Here is a 20,721-nt window from a genome sequence, read left to right as displayed (position 1 = left end):
TCATTTGGAATTTTGTTTGACTGGTTTTAACATTTTTCAGGTACCAAATGAGTCCTTGAAATACAATCAAAACACAGATACAGTTGGTCTTTTTCAATAAAACTATATTGCTTGTATTTATTTTTTTTCTCTCCAAATACAACAGATGCCCCTGATCACCGGGGTCTTCCGTATACAACAGCGAGGTACATTATTCCCTTCAAAGTAAACACTTATCTTCACGGCGGACAAAAGCAAAAACGCCGCCCGCCTCTTGAGGTGCGAAAGACGACCGAGAAAGAAAATCCTCATGTTTTGTCTGATTGAACGTGAGTGGGCACGCCAAGCGAGGCCATGCGAGGATCCGGCCGTTGATTGGCGGACGGACGGATGGCGACGGCGGCGGCTAGCGCATTCGCATGTGCAGACCGTGTTTGGGTCCGTCCACCCGTTCCAACTTCTCAAAGTGTTTCCTAGCATTACGGATATTGATGAGGGTGGCTGCGGAGGCTGTTGGAAAGCAACACACAATTTTGGGATGTCACTTGGAGGAAGATACAAAGGAGAGTATCAGTTTGTTTTTCTCAGGAGGGGGGCTATTTGGTAGAATTCCTGTGGGACATGGTAGTCCAAATGTATGTCTTTTGACTGGGATAAGCAGATCAATTTTAGCTGTGTTACACCACTTAAGGGGACTATGGCATCCATCTTTGGGATTTCATCTTTGTGGGTAACGCTATCTTGACTTATGTTAGCTAGCAGAAGAGTTGACTGGACTTGGCGACACAAAATAACAAGTTAGTATGCCAAGTTTATTTGTTGAATTATCCATTTCTTTGCGGTAGTTCCACTTAAAATGAAAAAGGTTGCGAAAATGTTTGGGTTTATTCATCCAAGGGTGGCGTGCTGTTTTCGTTTTACTTTTATCCATTCCAAAGGGATACCCATATTAAGCTGCTTGTCCGGAGAAAAATGCCATTGGTATATTTGTGTTGGGTCTTTTCTTCAAAGGGATTAAGGCCAAATATAGTAGTCCTCCAACCCTCCCATTTTATAATTTTACACAAAACTGTTTGTGATATCAATTATATTTGGATAGCATAAAGCAGGCTAAATTAAAAACTATTTATAACTATTTTAGGGACATCTCTGTCTTGAATTAGTTGAATGTCCATCGCGAATCGGAGTTAATAATATGCTAACGCTCACGAAATTATAACTTTTTAGAATAAAATATGAAATAATGAAGTACTCACGAATAGATGGGTCAGACATGATAACCATGACATATGTGTTGGAGGTGAAGACGTCAATAAAGGCCGCAAAGTTGGAATTCCTCACTTCCATGCTCTGGAAAGAGGCTGCTAGTTTACTGAAATAGAAAAAAACACATTTGACTAAAAGGTACTACTTGGAAAATGACAATATCAAGTAAAAATGCCTCATATGGGAAATTTAAGACCAAATAAACATCATCCATGCCGGGGGATTATCTCAATGGGTTAAAGATTAACTAGAAAAGAAAGTGAGGTCAAAGTGTACTATTTGATCACGTCATTGCCCTATAGAAACTCACCTACAGCTGAGTTTGAACTGCTTAATAATATTACTAATCTTCTCAAAGCGGTGAGCATCTCGCTGCTCTTTGCACTGGTAGTGGGAGATCACCTACAATCACAACAACATACAAATAAATAACCAGTACAAAAAAATCAAGTCCAAGTCCACCGGGAGTGGCAAACTGACCAGAAACGTGGCTCTCTCAAACAGAAGGACTTCATCTGCCTCAATAATCTGCGCAAAATTCCTCAAATTGGTTTCCAGTTGCTGAACATTGGGGATGAGCTGGTACACAATGCTAGACCATGCCTGTTGGAATGCATATTTTTAGACATTTTGCTCCGCCAGGTCAGAATTTTCATGCCCACCAACCTTGTAGAGCGTTTCGTCCCAGATGGACGTCCGGAAGCACGTGCAGGCCAAAGGTCGGGACAGTCTTTTCAAATCTTCCTCGCGTTCCTTAAAAATCTTACCAACGACGCACAAAAATTAATCAGATTTGATATTTTTTAAAGGACTGAAAGATGTGTTGCCTCCACCTTACCAAATCTCTCTGGTCCTCCTGCACCAGATCCATTTTGTGCACCAGACAAAAGACTTTAGCGTCGGGGGAATTCTGTAGAATGGCTTCCAAACACGACTGGTAGTAATGCATGTCTTTCTCCAGCTCGCGGCTCTCCACATCAAACACGTAAATAAGAACCTCCACGTTGCGGAAAATGTTGTCCCTTTGGCTGGTGAAGTAGTTCTCCATAAAAGTGTCTTGCCTGTGGGGTGAAAAAAAAAAAAAAGATAGGCATGTTGTCTCTGACTGGTTGATGGCGAATTATCAACGCGTCTCTCTTACCCTCCACAATCCCAAAGATTTAGGACCAGATTGCCAAGAAATCTCACGTGGGAGTGCTCCACATCAACTGCAGAAAGAAAAGATTGGATTAAAGTCAGGAGTTAGGCTGCCATTGATTATTTTTGCAATGACTGCCCTCATCGACTCCAACTTACAGTCACGTTTTATTATTATTTATTACTAGGAAAGCTAGCATTCTTTTCACTGTGCTACTATACAAAGCTCATCTACACTCAGGTGCTATTTACAGTATATGTTTTATGCTTTTGTGCCCAGTGGCCCTAACAGAGTTAAACATAAATAAAACTAAGAAAAAAATTCAACAATTACCCCTCAAATATTAACTATTAAGTATTTGTTGGACATGTGATGGACATTCTTACTTGTTGCTCCAAGGCGCCGCGTGTCTCGAGCAATGTAATTGGCAAAGATGATTGACCTCATACTGGTCTTCCCAGACCCGCTTTTCCCCATCAATAACACCTAAAAAACAGATGCCAATTCAACAGTTCACATAACATGAAAACAACCACCATTTTGGCTCCATAGCATTTTTGGATATGTTTGAAAGGGGGCGTGGGGGGGGGGCTGCCATTGAAGGCGACAGATGCCATGACAAAATTGAATTGACATCTATGGCCGTCAAGGGTACTCAATGTTATGAAAGACGAGATAAATGAGAGCAAGTGACCTTTTTCTTCATGGCTGAGCTGGACATCCCCCTTGAGAAGACACGTTGGAAGTTTCAGAGGGGGATCAGATGACTTCTCGTATGCAGCTCTCAGCTGAGGCACACACATTTTTGCACTTACGTGTTAATTATCACATGGGGAAAAAAACCTAGTCGCAAAATTACACGCGATGACGGGATGAAAATATAACTTTTAAACGATTATGTTCAGTCGTTTGAATGCACTTTACATCTGGTAAATGGAGCTAATGCTAAATTGGCTAGTTAGGCAAAGAATAGATACGTATTTATGCCATGTAGCTTAGCTGCTAGCTGAAATCAATTACGAGTAGAATGTGAGGATCTTACCCGAACTGTAGATCAAGTTGATTCAGTGTTCAGCCAAGAGTTAACGTGAATTGTTTGGCGTGAAAGAACGTCGTCGTGTACATTACTTGATGTAATTAGTTGGACAAGTTGAGATCACCTGCTTCCTGTTTACGACACGGTCACATGACGTGACATGTGTTGGCAGTAGTCTGATGGGGCAAGCGAAAAGGGCGGCCTACGTCATTTCCATTTGAGATATTTTCAAAATAAAACAAAGCCTTCTCTCGAGGAAAATGACTTAAATATATTTAGAGATCAGGATATCTTTTTATATTGACAATTTGTTAAAAGGACAAAAAATAGTATTATAAAAGTTTATTGTGTGTAATCTGCAAACTGCAACCCAAAACCAAAGTAGATTACCACAAAGAACACGGAACGCCTTTCAAACAGTAGTACAAGAATAACAGGTCATAACTAATGAATAACAAAAGAGCTTGTGGGTGGATGCCTTTTTAGTGAAATCATATAACTCAGCAATATGGGCCAAAAAAATCCTGATCTTATTCGTAGCTACAAGTTCTAAAGAATTTGGTCAGCATGACATTTTGACATTTTCAATTAGCCTGAAAAATAAAAAAGAAATTCATTAAGTTACGTGTTGTCCCGGACACAAAAGTAACAATAGAACCGCTCCACAGAGAGAATTAGCAACGGAAAAGGGAAAAAATAGGGTGAAAATAATATGTATTTAGGCAGATCTCTTGTGATATTCTGATCGCTCCACGACAATTTTCATTCACAATCGATCTCGGAGTTTTGCCAGCCTTTGAGACAGCTCATCCTGCAAGTGGAAAACAATTAATGAAAATCAGGCTGGCATTCAAAGAGTTAAGAATAATTTGTAATTTGTGCAATTGACCTGCTCTGCTGAGGCCACGCTGGTGCCCACCGATCCCATTTGCCCTTGAGGCAGCTCCAAGTTCAAGTCCAACCTAAACAAAGTGCATCCCCCATTAATATCAAACTAACTAGCACAAAATGTAAACATTGTGGATTGTTTCCCCAAAGAATAAATACCCTGCTTCATCCGCCATCTCGTGCAACAAAGAATCCACTTGGTTCTGAAACACACGTCAAAGCAGCATTAACTGTGAGTTTAGAAGAGACTTTGGTTATGTGACCTACCTGGGGAGTAGTCAGTGTTGTGGAGCTACTCATGGTGTCTTCCATCTGCGCTGTATGAACATCCAACGTCTCAAACTGCCGCTCAAACTTGTCCATAAGGGCTGAAATCTGATGACAAAAAATGGTCGGTTTTGGAAATGTACTGAAAGCTCAATAAAAATATCATAGTAATTTTTTTAATTTATATATTTGAAGAAATTACCTTTTCCAAATTCATGGATTTGAGAGTAACATCCATTCCTCTCACCACTCCAGACATAGATTTTGTGACCTGAAAGGAAATGCTTGCTTAACAAATATATTTTCTACACACTTAATGAGTGGAAAAAAGGGCCATGCTCCCGATTTGTAAGTCCTTTAAAGGAACACTGTCATATTTTCTACCTGGTTCATGGTAACAGCCGTTTGGACCCTGGCGGCCACCGCATCCACCCGAGCACTCATCCTCAAGTAGGTCACAGACTGGTTCTTCTGTCTGATGGCGTTCTCCGCATGGATCCTTGCCACCTCCGTGTTTCCCTTCTGGATGGCCTATAAACACACACATAATGACATCCATTCATTGTCTGGAGACGAACTACAAGAAAAATCACTGTCAGGCTGGCCACGTACTTTCTTCACTTTGCTTTTCTCCACTTTCTCCTCTTTGTCGCATTTCTTGGAGTTTCTCTGGAGTTCCTTAGCGGCAAACTTTAAATTGAAAAGATGTTCTGGGATGCAAGATTAAAGAAAAAATACGTAGACGGGAACAGCATTTTTCAATGACAATAGCAGAGTGACTCAACAACAATATACAATAAGCATGTTCCAATGGATGACGTCGTGCGTGGCACAAGTGGAATTTGTGAAACTATTAACACAAACTACAACTACAAAACGTAAACAATATTTATACTCTCGTTCGAATTTCTATATTCTACACATTACAGTTATACTATATAGCTAAAACTAGACTAAACTAAAAACAAAACAGCTCTGATGACCTGTTGGGGTTTCCATTTCAGACATTTGCAACGAGGCTATTTCCAAGGCTAAATCGACGTCTAGAATAGATCGTCATACTAAGCTTGTATTTTTATTTTTAATTCGAACAAAGTATGACGGTTCGGTTGTTGATCAATGTTTAAGACATGCCAAGACAAACAATATCGCACATAAATATTTTGTTAGTCGGTGGCAGAACCTTAGCATTGTCATTCCAATACTTATCTTACTCAACCTGTTTTTTAGAAGGATACTATCCATTCTGAGCTTTTTTCGGTGTCTTAGCTGGTCAAAAAGTTGTTTCCAAATGTAGAGTATTGCCAAAAGTGAGTCAAAAAGGCAGGATCTTAAACACGACGTTATTTTTAGGTATCGGTCTTCTTTCGTTGTCGTTTCTGCACTTCCTGGTGTTTGACAAAAATATCTGACGTCACTGTCACGTGGTCATTTGACATACGAACTGCAAAACATACGTCAATGTCATCGCCGTTTTGGAGGTGGAAAAGTGACTCCTTTTGTGTGTGCAATTATATTCTAACGTAGCCTTCATCACTAAAAAATTCCAAATACATTTAAATACAATCTGCAATCAAAGTGCGTTTTTAAATGACGTAGATGATAGAAAATAGCTTTCTTATTGGGCCAGGCCTTAAAGTGGGCTGGCCCTGCCTTTGATGGATAATAAAAAAGATTTACGTTGTGTGGGGAGAGAGGATGAGTCACTCCATCCGCTCCGCTGCGATGTTTCTTTCACCCCGCAACAGCTCGGCCAGCAGTGCGGTGGCACGCCGGCGTGACTGACTGACTGACAGACTGATTGACTGACAGGTCGCTGTCCAACTTCCCAACATCCATCCATCACATCCTCCAGCTTGACCTTTGACATCTGACCACACTTTTTGCTCGGAGACTGAGTTTAGCAGAGAAGGCGCGTCTGATTGCCATGGAAACAGTGCTGCTGAGCCGATAGCGTATTTCAAATCCATCCGATAAACCTGTTGGATACATCTTGATACATTTTTTTTAATTGTTCTTGCCTTTCAGTGGTATACAATCAATTTTAATTTGGCACATTAAAAGCAGGTAAGTTTTTTTTAAACTTAATAAAAATGTACTGTCAACTTAGTGTACTATAAATAACAAGTATTTCATAATAGAATATCAAAACTCACCTTTGAAATGGCATAAGTATAGCTTTAAATGTACTGTTGTTGGGTGACTGACTGAGTGTATGCAGCCTTTTCACCGAGCAGCTGTGTGACTCATAGTGTTGTACTTTAATATAATTATATTAATAATAAGAGGTCGGGGGAGTCAAATAGGGCAGAAATGATTAATGATCCTTCAAACAGCGTAGCTGAAAATTTTGATAGGCCAAAAAAATGCGTCGACGTATGCCGAGACGATTTTTATGCTTTAATGCTCTATCACCACCGTGGTGGCCTCCAAGATGGTCGCCGTGCGTGAGTCATCGGGCAAACCAGAATTTTTTTTGACTTTATACAATGCAATGTTCTCGCTTGCTATGACGTGCACATGTGCCTAAATTGTACTATGCACATAGTCTTCCAAGCTAATTTAGCACATTGCTCATTTTGACGGTGGGATTTCCATCTGTGTTCACAGGCCAGCATGACGAGCGAAAAAAGCTTCCGCAACTTGACCCCGGAGCAAGTGGGAGCTCTGGATAAGGTCCTGACCGAGGTCATCCCCATCCATGGGCGAGGGAATTTCCCCACTCTGCAGGTGAGCGCCAAAGACATCATCCGGGCGATCAGGGATCGCCTGGCGGAGAGAAACATCCGGGTGAAGGACGTACGCCTCAATGGTGCCGCGGCCAGCCACGTGCTCGTGAGCCACAACGGCTTGGGCGCGCGGGACTTGGACATCGTTTTCGGGGTGGACCTACCCGGGCAGGACGACTTCCAGGTGATCAAGGAGGTGGTGCTGGGGAGCCTCCGAGACCTCCTGCCGTACGGGGTCAACCGCCGCAGGATCACCTGCCTGACCATGAAAGAGGCCTACGTGCAGAAGATGGTTAAAGTCTTCAACGAGCATGATAGATGGAGTCTCATCTTGCTGTCCAATGACAAGGCCAAGACGGTGGGCTTGAGGTTTGTCGGTGCCCTTCGCAGGCAATTTCAGTTCAGCGTGGATTCCTTCCAGATCGTTCTGGACCGAATGTTGGAGTCCTACCGGGAGAACCATGGGAAAGCGGGGAGGGGGAACCCAGATGGCGGGGATCCGCTTCGGTCCGAGGGGGCGTCTGACGGAGGGGCGGGGCGTCGGGGTGGATCTCCCGAGGAGGAGACGCCAGCCCGGGCAGAGAGCCAAAAGTCCAAAGGACGAGAGGAGCCGCTCCCCGAGAGCCGGCACAAAGAGCCGCTCCCAGAGAGTGGGCGAAAAGAGCCGTTGGAGATCCAGATCGACTGTGCGCTCCCAAAGGCCCCTCCCGTGTTATCTTCTTCAATGGGGGCGGATTTGAAGCTGCAGGTCGAAGAAGAGGCCTCGTGCGTTTCCGTCACAGCCGTGGCAGACCAGTCGCCCGCGCAGGATTGCGTCCAAGTAGAAGGCGCCATCTCCGAGTCCCATCGCCAGTTGTTTCCTTCTCCTCCCCCGGCTAAAAAAACCTGCAGCACGTCCCCAGAGGTGGTGGTCCCAGACTACTGGCCCTCGCCCAAACTGCAACGGAAAATGTCACGCAAGCTGATCCGTGTCGATCCAGAAAAACGGTCTTTGCCAAGTGACATGTCCGAGTCCACCGCTCGGGCGTCGGCCATGACGGAGGCGCCGACTCGGGTCAAGTCTTCTTCACGTAGGGGGTCGGCGGCTACTTATGGCGAGGCCAGTGGTTTGGGGGCGGGGGCTGGTCTGGGTGAGGCCACCACGCCCAGATGTTTGGAAACCCCCCCTGAATGTGACGGTGGAGGGCTCGTGAGCGAGGAGGCGGCGGTGCCAGACCCCGCGGAACCCCCCATGCCCAGCCCCTGGTTGAGCGTGCGTGCCGAGTGCACATACGGCGACTTCGAGCAAGCGGCGGATCACCTGCGTCGTCGCCTGATCGCCACCCACCACCCCGAGGAGATCCGTGGCGGCGGCCTGCTGAAGTACTGCGAGCTCCTGGTGCGGGACTTCCGTCCGGCCAGCGAGACGGAGATCAAGTCCCTGGAAAGATACATGTGCTCGCGCTTCTTCATCGACTTCCCCGACGTGAAGGAGCAGCGGCGCGAGGTGGAGGCCCACCTGCACGGCCACCTGGAGAGCGGCAAATACCGCTACCTGATGACGTTACGGCGCGTGGTGGACGAGAGCACCGTCTGCCTGATGGGCCACGAGAGGAGGCAGACCCTCAACATGATCACCGTTTTGGCGTTGCGGATCCTCGGGGAGCAGAACGCCATCCCCAACGCCGCCAACGTTACCTGCTTTTACCAGCCGGCCCCTTATGTCAGCGAGCCTCTTTATGGGGGCTACTTTGTGGCGCCGCCGCCGCAACCCTCGCTGCTCTATCACCCCTACCCGCTGCATGTACACGTGCAGGGCGGGCCGGCGTAGCCACGGCGCCGTGCCCTCTGCGGGAAGGCGGCTTTAAGCGTGGGCCCTGCGTGAGGCACGGCGTCCTCTGAGCACTCCTGGGTTATGGAGTTTCTTGGGTTTTTTTGGAAGGCTGGATATTTGGCCAGGTGGGAAAGCGCTCGCCAATACTAACCTGAATCCTGGCTGGCGAACTCTCTGAAACTAAAGTCAATCCGGTGGCGTTTAGAATTAGATCCTGACTTCAGACTTGCTCCTCCATCTCTTCTTTTCAAAGAAAAAGAACCATTCTTAGGCCAACAATGGAATACTTCATAGGGTTTGCTTCGGGTTATATTACATGCTCTTTTGATTCAAGGATGATTTCATGCAATTAAATCATGATTTTAAATGACAATTTGATGTTTTACTTTCCAAAATTTAGAGTCAGTTTGTTTGTATTTGGAACCGGTTGATGTATCGCCAATAAGTATATTTACCGTATCTGTCTGTAGCTGTAAAGTAAAATTTTGTCATGTGGACATGCAAAGCATTTAGTGTTAATTAATGTGTAGAAATCAAACACAATTGCATATCGAATGGCAAATGTTGTGTTTGAGTGGAATTCAATAGTTATTGCAGTGTTGAATAGTATGTGCGTCAATGTTTTTCCTATTTGTCAGTTGTGCTTTGTGAATGTTAGATGTAGTCCTATTCAAAGGAATAAGTGTTGCTGTCATAATATATCAATGTTTTGGACTGCTGTTTGATGGTAATGAAAAACAACTGTTTTACCTCTGGAATGGTTTTGTTTTTGTTGTTGATGGCTCATGTCGCTGGACAGCAAATGTATGACCTTTCATTTGCCCTCTGCATTGATCCTGTGGGTTTTTTTGGGGACTAAGTGCGTCACTGCTCAGCTTTGTTTGCTCCTATTCTGACTCAGCCAGTTTTGGAGGTCATTGTGCCTAATTCAACAGTCATAACATACCTCATTCAACTAAAAAGTAGAAATAAGGATTTTGAAGATTTTGCCCCCATCGCAAATTCTGTTGATCAAAAAAATATAGTTGAATTAATTGTCCAAACCAAAACACAAACTTGCTCAACGGCGGCACAAAAAACACAATAATCATTTTAAGTACTTTTTTGTTTTTATTGAAAAATCAAAATGAGAACACCGTATAAAAAAACCAAAAAAAGTTCCCCACACAGCACTGTTACACTGCCAACAAACTATTTAAAATGCATAAGGGGGCCAAACATTTGCATCTACTTTTGAAATAAAATTTAAAAAAGTAGACACTACTTAATGCTGTGCTGACATCTCTAAAAGGAGAGGAAGAAAAAAATGGAGAAGAAAATGTGCAAAAAAAAGAACACGTTCCTTGTTCATTGACGGGCTATGACGGACGCTGAGGGACGACATCCCATAGATTTTCTCTGGCGAAGATTATTTACAAGCGGAAGGGGGGCACTTTTGGAATCCACCACCACAAACAACCTGGTTGATAAAGTTGTCCGCAAAAAATGAGAGAGCACCGTTTTTTGCATCCTTTTTTTGGTGGTCAGTGATGAAGGAAGTAGGGCGAGTGTGGAATACGTCACCCCCAAAAAACAAACTGAGGAACGTCCGTCAATGACTGGGCAGGAAAGTGCTAGCACCGTTTCAAAAAAAAAAAAACCGTAATATTTACACACATTTATGTACAGCCATACCTTGAAATACGAGCAATTTGAGATATGAGTAAAAAAATGGTGTCATTTTGGTTGTTATGTGGGTGATGGCCAATTAGAACAGGTGTTTTTTTCAAATGGGAAGCAATTAATGATGTGTTGAGTACATTTGTATGGGATCTCATATCTCAAGGTACTACTGTACAAAAGAAAGGAAAGAAAAGATATCCCTGCAGTGTATTGGTGGGTTTTGCGCGGGGTTCAGTGTCCCCATCCCATGAGGTGGCTGACGCGAGCTTTCTCCGTCATGCGGCGTACGCGCCCCGAACGAGACCTGCCCAAGTTGAGGAGGTCCTCGTCTTCGTCGCCGTCCGACTCGTCCCGGTACGCCACCGTTCGCCGTCCTCGCCGGCGAGTGTTGACCTGGTGACCTTTGGCGGCGGCGGGCGACTCCTTTTCCTCGTCCGATTCTTCTTCCTCTTCCGGCTCTTCTTCATCTTCCTCTTCTTCCTCCTCCTGTACTTCAAGTCTGATATTTCCCGGTGGATTTGGCTTCTGTAATACTACCTCCCCCTCCTCTTCTTCTTCTTCCTCCTCTTCCTCCTCCTCATCTTCATCCTCTTCCTCCTCCTCTTCAACGGGCTGCGGCAGTCTTACTTTTTTGGCAGCCTTTGCGTCATCATCGCCTCCTCCTCCTCCTCCTCCGTGTTTCCTCTTCCCCGTGATGACCATCTTGTCCTTCAAATTGATCCGCAACGACAGGCCGGGCGCTTTGCTGTAGTCGTGATCTCCTCCCCCCTCCACGTACTTCTCGCCCTCGCCGTCCGAGCCGCTATCGGACGAGGAGGAAGAAGAGGAGGACGACGAGGAAGACGACGAGGATTCGGACGTGGTGGACGACTCGGACGAGGATCCGCCGGACGCGGCTTCGGACTGAGGCGCGGCTTCGCGTCGCCGCCGCCCGGAAGTGGCTCCGCCCCGCGATTGGCGTCCTGCGACACACGGTCGTCCAGACTCAGTTGATTCTTTTCGAAACCGCCGCACCTAATTCTAATTGGCTTAGAAATTTTACGCTATGCTAATAGCGAAGAACGGCAAGCGCATTCTCAGCGGCCTCTCGTTAAGTTTCCCCGGCAAACGAAACGGGAGTGTGTGTTACCTGATTTCTCGCTGGGAGTCGCTAGGAGACGCTTGGGGAGATGTGGCTGGGGCGGGAGCAGCATTCCATTGTCCTCGCTCGTCCCCGAACTTGGAGAAGACGGTTGGACGTCTTCGTCATCATCGTCATCCTCGTCCAGTGCTACATTTGTGCTACGCTCAGCTGGAGAAACAACAATTCCCAACGTCAGAAACTTAATAATACTACATATGGTGAAAATAAATAAATGTAGCTTACCTTTGGGGGTCTTTACTTCAGTCTGGGATTTTCTGGACCTTGACTCCCTCTCTGATTTGTGCTTCTTGTTGGAACTAAACAAAAAAGATGTATTTTATTTATTAGCTCAAACTCCAGTACAGGCTTTTTGACCCCATTCCCTAAAACAAAAAAGCACGAATGAATATATGCTGGCGGTTTAGCAGACCTGGCCGTGGGCGAACTGCCTCCATTGTGCAACCGGTTCCTGTAATTCTCCCTTTGACGCGCTCGCCGTTCGTTCTGAATGGCCGACTTGTGGTCGGAGATGATGGCGATGATGTGGTTTTCAAAAAAGGCCGACAGGCTGAGGGTCATCGTGTAGATCTGAACAAGAAATACAGAAACATTGAGAACTTAGCATGTTGGAAGCCCTTAAACGGCACCATTACCTGTGATTTCTTGTTTGGCGTGTATGCTTTGGAGTTGCTAAAAATGAGGCGGACATCTTTGGCCAACTCCATCGGGCTCTCGTAATTGCCGGCGAGCAACGTCTCCGACACGGTGCCCAGATCCATAGGGGTGTCGATGATGTCTCGGTAGTCCTGTGCAAAAAGGAGGGCGGGGATTACTTTCTCATTATCTTCAGGGATGTTGCCATTGGTTATTTTACCGGGTACTCAAAGAGGTCGACGGGCTGCCTAAACGGCTGAGAGTCGTTCGAGGAGATCATTTTGCGCAGAAGCTCCCGACACTGGCCTCGCCACGCTAAGGGGTCAAAAACCACGCCGCGCTTCTTTGATTTGCTCTCCTGGAATTGGAGGCAAGAGTTTAGCATGACATGCACGGGTCTAAATTCTCAAGAAATGAGACCACGGATGGGATTTTCAAAAACTCATACCCAATGTCCAGAAGATGTCCCTGGAGTGTCTGAATCCACGTCCACCTCGAGTGCCTGAGGAGATGGTGGTGAGCACCAAGGAACATTTTCATTCTAATGCCAAGAATCTCACCTCATCTTCTCCACTGCTGACCTCATGTCTCATTTTATGATAAAGATTCAAGATATCTGTGCAGCTTTGGTCCCTGGAATGGAGAAGGAGAAGCACATTTCTTAAATTAAAAAATTAAACATTCCCTGCCCACCTCGGTTTACATGTAGTATTTATTCCATGTGATTTGTTTTTTTTTGGTTGATTTTGTCAAGGCCAGGCTTTGGTTACCCACCCGATGTAATGGAGGAGAACATCCGTCACCACTTTAGCCGCGGCTACGATGGGGCTCTGGGGTTCGTTGAAAGTGCGGGCGTTGTGCTCAATGTAGCGCACCTCCCACATGAGCGCAGAAATCCGCCTGAAATAGAAAAACCCCAATGTTTGGTTTGTCACAACTGACTTTGGAGTGCTCTTTCTTGCCTGTAGAAATGATTCTCCAGGCGTTTGTGGATGCTGCTGATGTCGGTGGGATAGGCCACCACGGTGCAGTACAACGGGTACTGTTCCAGATTGACAGGCAAAGCAAAGGGTTTGGCTACCTCTGTGTGGAAAGAAAAAGTTGAAGGACGCTCGCTTTTTTTCCCCCGGCGGACGCTAACGTTTACCAAGCGTGAGCAGCTGATCGATGCCGGAGATGATTCTCTGGCATTCTTGGTCACGCGTGTACGAGCCCCATTCGCCTTCTTGAGGCTTGTAGAGAAGAGCTTGGATTTCCTCTTCAGCCACCTCAACGCCACCACCCACCTGGTCGGGTAATAAAGCTGAAAAGGGGAGAAAAAATATAATTAAAAAAAAATAATAATAATAAAAATGTGTATTAAAAAAAGAACAAAAAAACTCAAGTAGCTTTAATACGAGACCTTCTTCAGGGATAGGTTCCATGTCCCAAGGGCTCATTCTCTCCTGCTCACCATTGTCCCACCTGCTCACAAAAATGAACAATTTTGACTAAAACGTCATAAAAAAATGATGGCCCTGAATTTACACCAAAAAAAAAACCCTTACTTGACAGCAAAACACTGAAAAAGACTGTCGGGATAATCGAGTTGTAAAGGTTCCTGGTCCTCCACCAAGCCAAACCACCAAGCATCATCAATAATGCTACAGAATCTCATACCTTGAGTAAAATGACAAGGAAAAAGATGAGGAAGTGCTCCAGTAAAAATGAAGTCACCGCCTTACCCGGTTGCCAGTTGTGGTTTTTGGCCTCATTGAAGAACTGTTGCAGTACCAGAAAATCGATGACATCTGGCATGTCGTGGTACCTACGGAAGAAATGTTGTCAGATTCCTCAGGACAGCAAAGGGGAATTTTCTGGGAACTCACTTTAAGGAGAACGAGTCGTTGGTCATCTTCCCTGAGACTATATCTAAGAAAGCCAGTTTTAAGCAGCATAGAGTGGGAGGTCCTACTTCGTACTTGATTCCCACGACCTTCACAGATTCCTGGTCCTGTATTGGGAAACACAAAGCCAGTCAAAAAGCAGGTTTTGTGGCGGAAAAAAATATCGGAAGCTGACCCTGAGTTGGAGTTTGTTCCACGGTTGTTTCTGAGGGTTGATGCTGTAGGCTTTGGCTCGCCGGACTGCTCGGACGTAGGCCTGGTGGCCTTGTTTGAAGTAGACAAGCTGTGAGAGAGAACAAGTTTCGTTCATTTTTTGCTCATTGACCTGGGGCGACCAAAATGAACAACCTCATCGCCCATTTGTGGGACAAATGGCGACCGATGCGGGACGGTCTCCATGATCCAAGAAGGTGGCAGCCAAGCCTCTGCGTCCAGTCCGCCCAGAGAGGTTGTGGGTTTCTGGGAAGATGACGCAGTGTCAGAGCACTGCAGGCAAATTTCCACAAAATATAAAGGTGCACCTGTTTGGTCTCTCTGGGCTTTTTCTTCTTCTCCTCGCTTTCCTTTTTCTTTTCCTCCCTGGCCTTCTCGTCGTCTTCCTCGTCCTCCTCGGAGCTGCTGTAACCGGAGGGCTGGACCGGTTTCCTGGTGGATCTCTTTGGGGGCTGTAGGTTGATGCCGGCATCTGCGGTCCAATCAGAGTACTCGCTGGAGGAGTCACTAGAATTGAAGGGCGAATGTTAAGTCCTCACCAGGGGAAAAACAAAAACCAAACAACAACACAATGCTTACCTGCAGCTGCTCTCACTCTGCCATTGAGCTTCACTTTCGGAGGAAGCACCACTGACCTCCCCCTGTTCCGTGACCTGCTATAACACAATGGGGCATTGGGATTTGGAGTTCTGCCCTTTTTTTACAAGTATGCAAGAGTTTTGAGAAATTAGACCAACTTCTCTTTCGCTCTCAGAGTCACCATGGCCATTGGAGGGATGTTCCTGACCACTGGGATTCCGTGGCCGGCGCACTTGAGCCGAGCGCGTCTCGTACGCGTGGCGCCGTTGCTTTTTCTTGGCCGGCCGCAAGGTGCGTAAGCGTGTGGTCAGGGTTTCCACCTGTCAAAGCGTAGACAGGAAAGATGAAGCAGAAAATAACTGTGGGGTGGACAAAAAAAGTGTAGTGGCAACACACAAACCTTGGGTAGACAAGCTACTGGTTTCTTTCTCCTCTCAGCATTGTAGAGAAAACATTCTTTGTCGCCTTTTGCTTGCCTGCTCCCCTCCAAAACACTGAAAAAAAATACCCCAAAAAAGCAAAGATGATGAGCTGCATTTTGGAGGGATTTTCTTTTTCAGTTAATTCTGTTGCTGCTGCCTTACGTGAATATTCCTTGCGGTATTTCATTGACCACCACTCTGCGGCTCCAGGCCAGCAAGTCTCTCTCTGTGGCCACTTGGCTACGCAGGGCACTATTCTGCATTTGCCACACGCCATCCACTTGGCCGCTTCTGCGAGGACCCGCATCTGGCGATGATGCGACGGCCGGCGCCGGATCGCCTGTCAAACAACAATAACAAAATATTATCTGGCAACCCTATAAATTCCAGACCACTTTCAAATGGAATCTTACCTTCCATGTCATCCACCTGAATTTCTACATTCTGATTCTCATCCTGCTGGTTCTGCAACTCCCTGATGAAACTGTCCAGAATACTTCCCACATTTTCTGTAGTTTGCTGGCCAAGAACCTGCTCAACCAACTCTCCTTCATCTTGGGGAAGAGGACACACGGTTTATTTTCAGAGCACAAAAGTCACCACACGGGACTGATACTTAAAAAGAAGGAGACGTTTTTTACTGTTGGTTATGTATCCGAGTTGAGGTATCAGTTGATCGTCCTTGCAATTTTCCCTTCCCGGGACCAGACGTTGATAGTGCATAGGGTGCGGATTCCCGTCGACGTCGACCAGGAAGGGTGGGGGCATGAGGTGCGGGGCCTGCTGGGTCTGCTCATCCAGGACGAAGTTATTGGTGTCTCGGATGAGGGGGCGGTAATCCGTGTGGAAGAACATCTGTTCGGGAATCTGGAGGAGATTTCCAAAGGTTAAAAGAGTTGGTCATTTTGTAAATGCATTTTTTGGTCTACCTTCTCGTATGGCAGGCTACAGCCGAAGCCAAAGATGAGCAGATGGCCGTGGGAGTCGGTGCAGGCAAAATGTTGGCCATCAGCTGAGAACTTGCAGTCATAAATGGCCCCGTGACCTTGACCTTCAATCTGGATGGAATAGTTTGCCTACTCAGCCCCAAACATGGATGGATGAACATTGTTGCGGAATTACCATGTTGAAAAAGTTGCGGATCTTCACGCCCTTGTTGAGATCCCAGATGTAAACATTTCCGTCGTGGCCAGCGGATAACATGATACGAGAGTCAAAGGGGTGAGCCTCCAAAACAAACACCTCATCGTCATGACCCTAAACAGAAAGAGCAAAAGACATTTTTTGTTGTTGTTATTTTTATTTTTTTCCCCCAACAAGCTTCTCCCATTCCAAGCACTTACCGATAAAACATGGAGAAGCTGCCCCGTGACCGAGTTCCACACTTTAAGCTGATAGTTTGACACGGCCGTGAAGACGGTCTGATCTTGGCGGTCCCAAGCCACCATAGTCACCACCAGTTTGGTTTTATCGTCTCCAGCGAGGAGAGAACTCCTGTGGCAAAGTGTTTGTATTTGTCACAGAACATTCACTGAGCCATTACTGCAATGCTGTCTTTTACCCTGGGAGCCTGGCAGCCATATCCAAAGCGATGCTATTCCACTCTTGTTGTTGGTAATGCCAAATCCTCACTGTGCCATCACGACTGCCACTCACAAACCTGAGGCTGAAGAAAAATATTAGTCTTAACCCATGGAATTTTGTAAATCTGAAGTATATGACCAACTTTTGACTGATTCTTACCTGTCACTGTTATTGCAAAACTGGACCACCACCACTTTGTCCTACAAAATGAGAATGGGTCAACAATTAGGAGATTCTAGAAAAAAAATCAAATAAAATCTGCCTAGTGAGCTAACGACAAAATAACATTTCTAACCGTATGGGCATCCAACTCGGAGACTTTCATAGGGTTTTCCGAACCAAGGTAATATACCCTGACTGTGTGATCGCTTCCACCCGTGACCATGAACATTCCACCTAACAATGGGCAAAAAACTCCCAATGAAGCACCAAACATTTTTCACAACTCTGACAAAAGGCAGGTCTGTAGTGGAATTTCAAACGGATGACTTACCACCGCTGAATGAGCAACTAGAGACCTGCACTCCGGGACGTGACCTCTCGACAAATTTCACCGGCTGATCACTGTAGATTGCGAATACAGACACATTATGAAGAACTGGGTCATGTTTGCCACTCTTATGGAATACTTACTTGAATTTCAGGCTGACAGAGTGCCACTTCCAGAAGCACACCATGCCATCCGCACCCGTCGTGGCCAGGTAGCGCGTCGAACCCCGGGCCGAAGGGCAGAACTAAAAAAATGTGAGGTGATACAGTCAGTCAGTGGGCCATAGTAGACACATTGCATCATGTCATCACCTGAATGGAAGTGATGGAAGCGGCGTGGGCTTGCAGCACGGTGACAGGCGCGCAAGTCTGAAGGCACCACACCCTGATGATCTTATCACAACTGGCCGAAGCCAGGAGAGAGTTCTCGTAGTTGATGGCCATGTCGCATATTTCCGATTCGTGCCCGCGGAGTGTGGCCAGGAGCCGGCCGTCGTCAGTGGCCCAAATTTTCACCAGGCAGTCATCCGAACCCTATTATAGAAAGTTGAAAATTGGATTTCCCGAAACGTCAATCCACAGAAATGTGACTCACTGTAAATATTCTTCGGCCGGTGCGATCAAAGGTGACGCAGTAGACCGCGGAGAGGTGGCCCAGGATACGTTTGTGTCTCTTCATGTGCTGGTAGGTTGAAGATGGCAACGCCTGGCCAAAGCGAACCATGCCGGTGGTCTGGCGAGCACCCATGGTGGTCACTTGAAATGAGACCAGACAAGCAAATGGATTGAAAACAATTGAAATGATAATGAAAAAAAAGATGGTAACTTAATATCTAAAGATCAATAAGGGAAATTTCACCACGTGGTTTACAGTGTGGAAATTAAATGGACCCGTGTATGAGGAATATGCTTTTCTTGTAATACAAACCGACACTGGTGGAATATCCATGGTTTACTGGAGGTTCTGGTGGGCGTCCTCTGTGGAGGGCGGCGACCGCTGAGCCACTGCATACTTTATGACTACAACCTAAAGTGGACAATAAAAAAGTGCTATGTAGTCTTTGCTAAATGTGCAAATTTTAGTGTACGTTATAGGTTACTAAATCAAAATGATTACTTTTAGTGGTTCGAAGCAACGACTGTCTTCCCAAGCCAAGAAGTGTTTGGACGCCAGGAACACTCGGTGGGATCTCCTTCTCTATAAGTGGCCCGATCCGCTTACAAACACGAAGCAGATAGTCGGCGGGGATATGCTCGTTCAAAATCATCTGCAAGTCACACGGAATACTTTTATTGTATTGCTTGTATGGCACAAATAAATGATTATTACTCTAATTTCAATTCCAGTGACAATTATAGATCAAAGTGGTCAAAATGCATTGCACACCCATTTCCATTGTAGAAAGTAAATGAGCTACTCTATATTTGCTAATTCATCATAGTAAAATATTACTATCTAATATAAATATATTTATATTAAATTTAATGAAATGTCACTATTGACCAAACTATAATATAGTGTAGAATATGACACATATATAAACTGAAGTATTGTAGTGTATAGATTGTCCTAATAATTGTGTTTTGTGGATATATATACATTTATAGTTTATTCCTTTGGAGTATTTAGCCTTGGATACAACAGAAGCTCGAGTGCGTCTTCCCTACTCCTTTACAATCAAAGCTCGAACGTCATTGGCTGAACTCATGACTGTCAGCTATTTTCAACCAATCACCGCCTACCGAATGAGTGGCCCTCCTCCTCCCTATGCCTCCCTTTACAATAGCAAGCCATGGCGATTGATTAGCAGCTACTAAAATTAATGTACATATTCAAAAATCGCTCCAAACATAATCGATATGATTTAGTTTCATGTCCATTTAAACACATAATAACACAAAAGCAGTTATCAAATAAAAATATTTTCCCAACCAAGTTTAAATCATTAATGAAATCTCCACTTACCCAATCTTGGAAGGTCCGTTTGTATTTATTTCCATCAAATGTCCATCGTTGTGGAATCAACTAAATATTAAAACAAAGTTGTTAAGAGACATCGCGAAAACAATGGCCTCGGTTCTCGTTTACGTTTTGATTTGGAGAAAGTGTAGAAAATGTTGCTGAACTATGACCTATAAAACTACCAAATAGGAGGCAAGGATGGGGCATGCCTCGTGAAATAAAAGGCAGAAAGTTAGTGTCAACCTACCTCATACTCTTCCAGCTCTTCGACCAGAATCTAACAACGGGCACACAGACGGATTCAACGTTAGCTGCTACCTTGCCGAGCCAATTTAATTGGATCAAATCGCAAGATCGTGTCAGATAAATGTCATTTTGTTCTGGAATTACCTTTGCTGATTTTTGGCAGGGGCCAGATTGCAGAAACCTGGCGATGAGGTAATATAGTTCTGCAGAGGAGAGAGCGGGGATGGGTTGTTATGCCTTGAGCCGAGCTAATGCTAAATCAGACAGATATGGCTCGCGCTCCGTTTCTTAGCTCGCTAACTCTGATGTAAATGCAAAAATCCAGGAAACAGCAAATACGTCCGAAGGGAAGAAATGAAAGTAGAACTCACCGCATTCCAGCTGTGTTTCTGCCATGATCCGTAAGAAATGACGGCATGAAGACAAGCTTGTTGTTGTTTTGCCTCGCTCGTTAGCCACCGAGCTAGCTAGTAGCTAAAGAGGCTAACGTTAGTAAGTGGCCTCCTCTCTCTCAAGTTGTTCTTCGTGACAGCAACAGCAAGCCCCTTTGTGCGAGCGCCCTCTTGTGACGACCAGTGGAATTGGCCGTTGTTGATTTAAAGAACATGACGACTAGAAAATATCAAAGTTAGTCAAATATTACATAGGTTCTCTTTGTTTTATGTCAGAAAATGAAATATTTACCTTGTCTTGGTGCGTAATCATCAGGAAATGTTAAGATGTGTAACTTTTGTAAAAACAAATTCACTTTCTGGTCATGGAGAAACTATATTACTGCTGCTAG

The 20,721-nt window shown here is 45.3% G+C and overlaps 4 protein-coding genes across 5 annotated transcripts; 1 reads left to right on the top strand and 3 right to left on the bottom strand.

The window, feature by feature from the left end:
• Positions 1–87: 87 nt before the first annotated feature.
• Positions 88–3,601, bottom strand: rraga (Ras-related GTP binding A). Its single transcript, XM_077739802.1, has 10 exons — positions 3,426–3,601; positions 3,078–3,171; positions 2,770–2,869; positions 2,387–2,453; positions 2,084–2,306; positions 1,912–2,007; positions 1,726–1,848; positions 1,556–1,647; positions 1,236–1,351; positions 88–489 (listed from the first exon to the last, which is right to left on the bottom strand). Exons 2-10 carry the CDS (start codon positions 3,102–3,104, stop codon positions 386–388), a joined length of 948 nt encoding a protein of 315 aa, XP_077595928.1. The 5' UTR covers positions 3,105–3,171; positions 3,426–3,601; the 3' UTR covers positions 88–385.
• A 145-nt stretch (positions 3,602–3,746) lies between these two features.
• On the bottom strand, positions 3,747–5,901 carry chmp1b (charged multivesicular body protein 1B). Its single transcript, XM_077739803.1, has 8 exons — positions 5,813–5,901; positions 5,187–5,284; positions 4,959–5,105; positions 4,777–4,845; positions 4,575–4,682; positions 4,467–4,510; positions 4,309–4,381; positions 3,747–4,230 (listed from the first exon to the last, which is right to left on the bottom strand). Exons 1-8 carry the CDS (start codon positions 5,817–5,819, stop codon positions 4,186–4,188), a joined length of 591 nt encoding a protein of 196 aa, XP_077595929.1. The 5' UTR covers positions 5,820–5,901; the 3' UTR covers positions 3,747–4,185.
• A 368-nt stretch (positions 5,902–6,269) lies between these two features.
• On the top strand, positions 6,270–10,008 carry LOC144212165 (terminal nucleotidyltransferase 5C-like). The gene is made up of 2 exons (XM_077739801.1): positions 6,270–6,641; positions 7,185–10,008. The coding sequence occupies exon 2, from the start codon at positions 7,191–7,193 to the stop codon at positions 9,111–9,113; it is 1,923 nt and encodes a 640-aa protein (XP_077595927.1). The 5' UTR covers positions 6,270–6,641; positions 7,185–7,190; the 3' UTR covers positions 9,114–10,008.
• A 654-nt stretch (positions 10,009–10,662) lies between these two features.
• Positions 10,663–20,721, bottom strand: brwd3 (bromodomain and WD repeat domain containing 3). 2 transcript variants are annotated; one of them, XM_077739800.1, is made up of 40 exons: positions 20,309–20,721; positions 20,082–20,140; positions 19,939–19,968; positions 19,695–19,754; positions 18,846–18,996; positions 18,657–18,755; positions 18,324–18,484; positions 18,041–18,262; positions 17,873–17,973; positions 17,733–17,803; positions 17,535–17,635; positions 17,399–17,439; positions 17,217–17,321; positions 16,999–17,149; positions 16,778–16,912; positions 16,585–16,713; positions 16,297–16,522; positions 16,069–16,209; positions 15,818–15,995; positions 15,634–15,727; positions 15,392–15,553; positions 15,234–15,307; positions 14,963–15,161; positions 14,790–14,900; positions 14,617–14,724; positions 14,424–14,548; positions 14,280–14,362; positions 14,103–14,214; positions 13,958–14,019; positions 13,703–13,858; positions 13,518–13,638; positions 13,330–13,455; positions 13,116–13,188; positions 13,004–13,057; positions 12,776–12,913; positions 12,555–12,707; positions 12,332–12,489; positions 12,145–12,218; positions 11,908–12,069; positions 10,663–11,740 (listed from the first exon to the last, which is right to left on the bottom strand). In XM_077739800.1, exons 1-40 carry the CDS (start codon positions 20,331–20,333, stop codon positions 11,010–11,012), a joined length of 5,262 nt encoding a protein of 1,753 aa, XP_077595926.1. In that variant the 5' UTR covers positions 20,334–20,721; the 3' UTR covers positions 10,663–11,009. The 2 variants fall into 2 exon arrangements, with proteins under 2 accessions (XP_077595926.1, XP_077595924.1); XM_077739798.1 differs by having other exon boundaries at positions 15,234–15,310; positions 20,309–20,720.

Source organism: Stigmatopora nigra, chromosome 19, assembly GCF_051989575.1.
Source record: "Stigmatopora nigra isolate UIUO_SnigA chromosome 19, RoL_Snig_1.1, whole genome shotgun sequence".
Taxonomy (NCBI): Eukaryota; Metazoa; Chordata; class Actinopteri; order Syngnathiformes; family Syngnathidae; genus Stigmatopora; species Stigmatopora nigra.
Note: the sequence above shows the minus strand (reverse complement) of the source record. Positions and strands in the feature narration are given on the sequence as shown.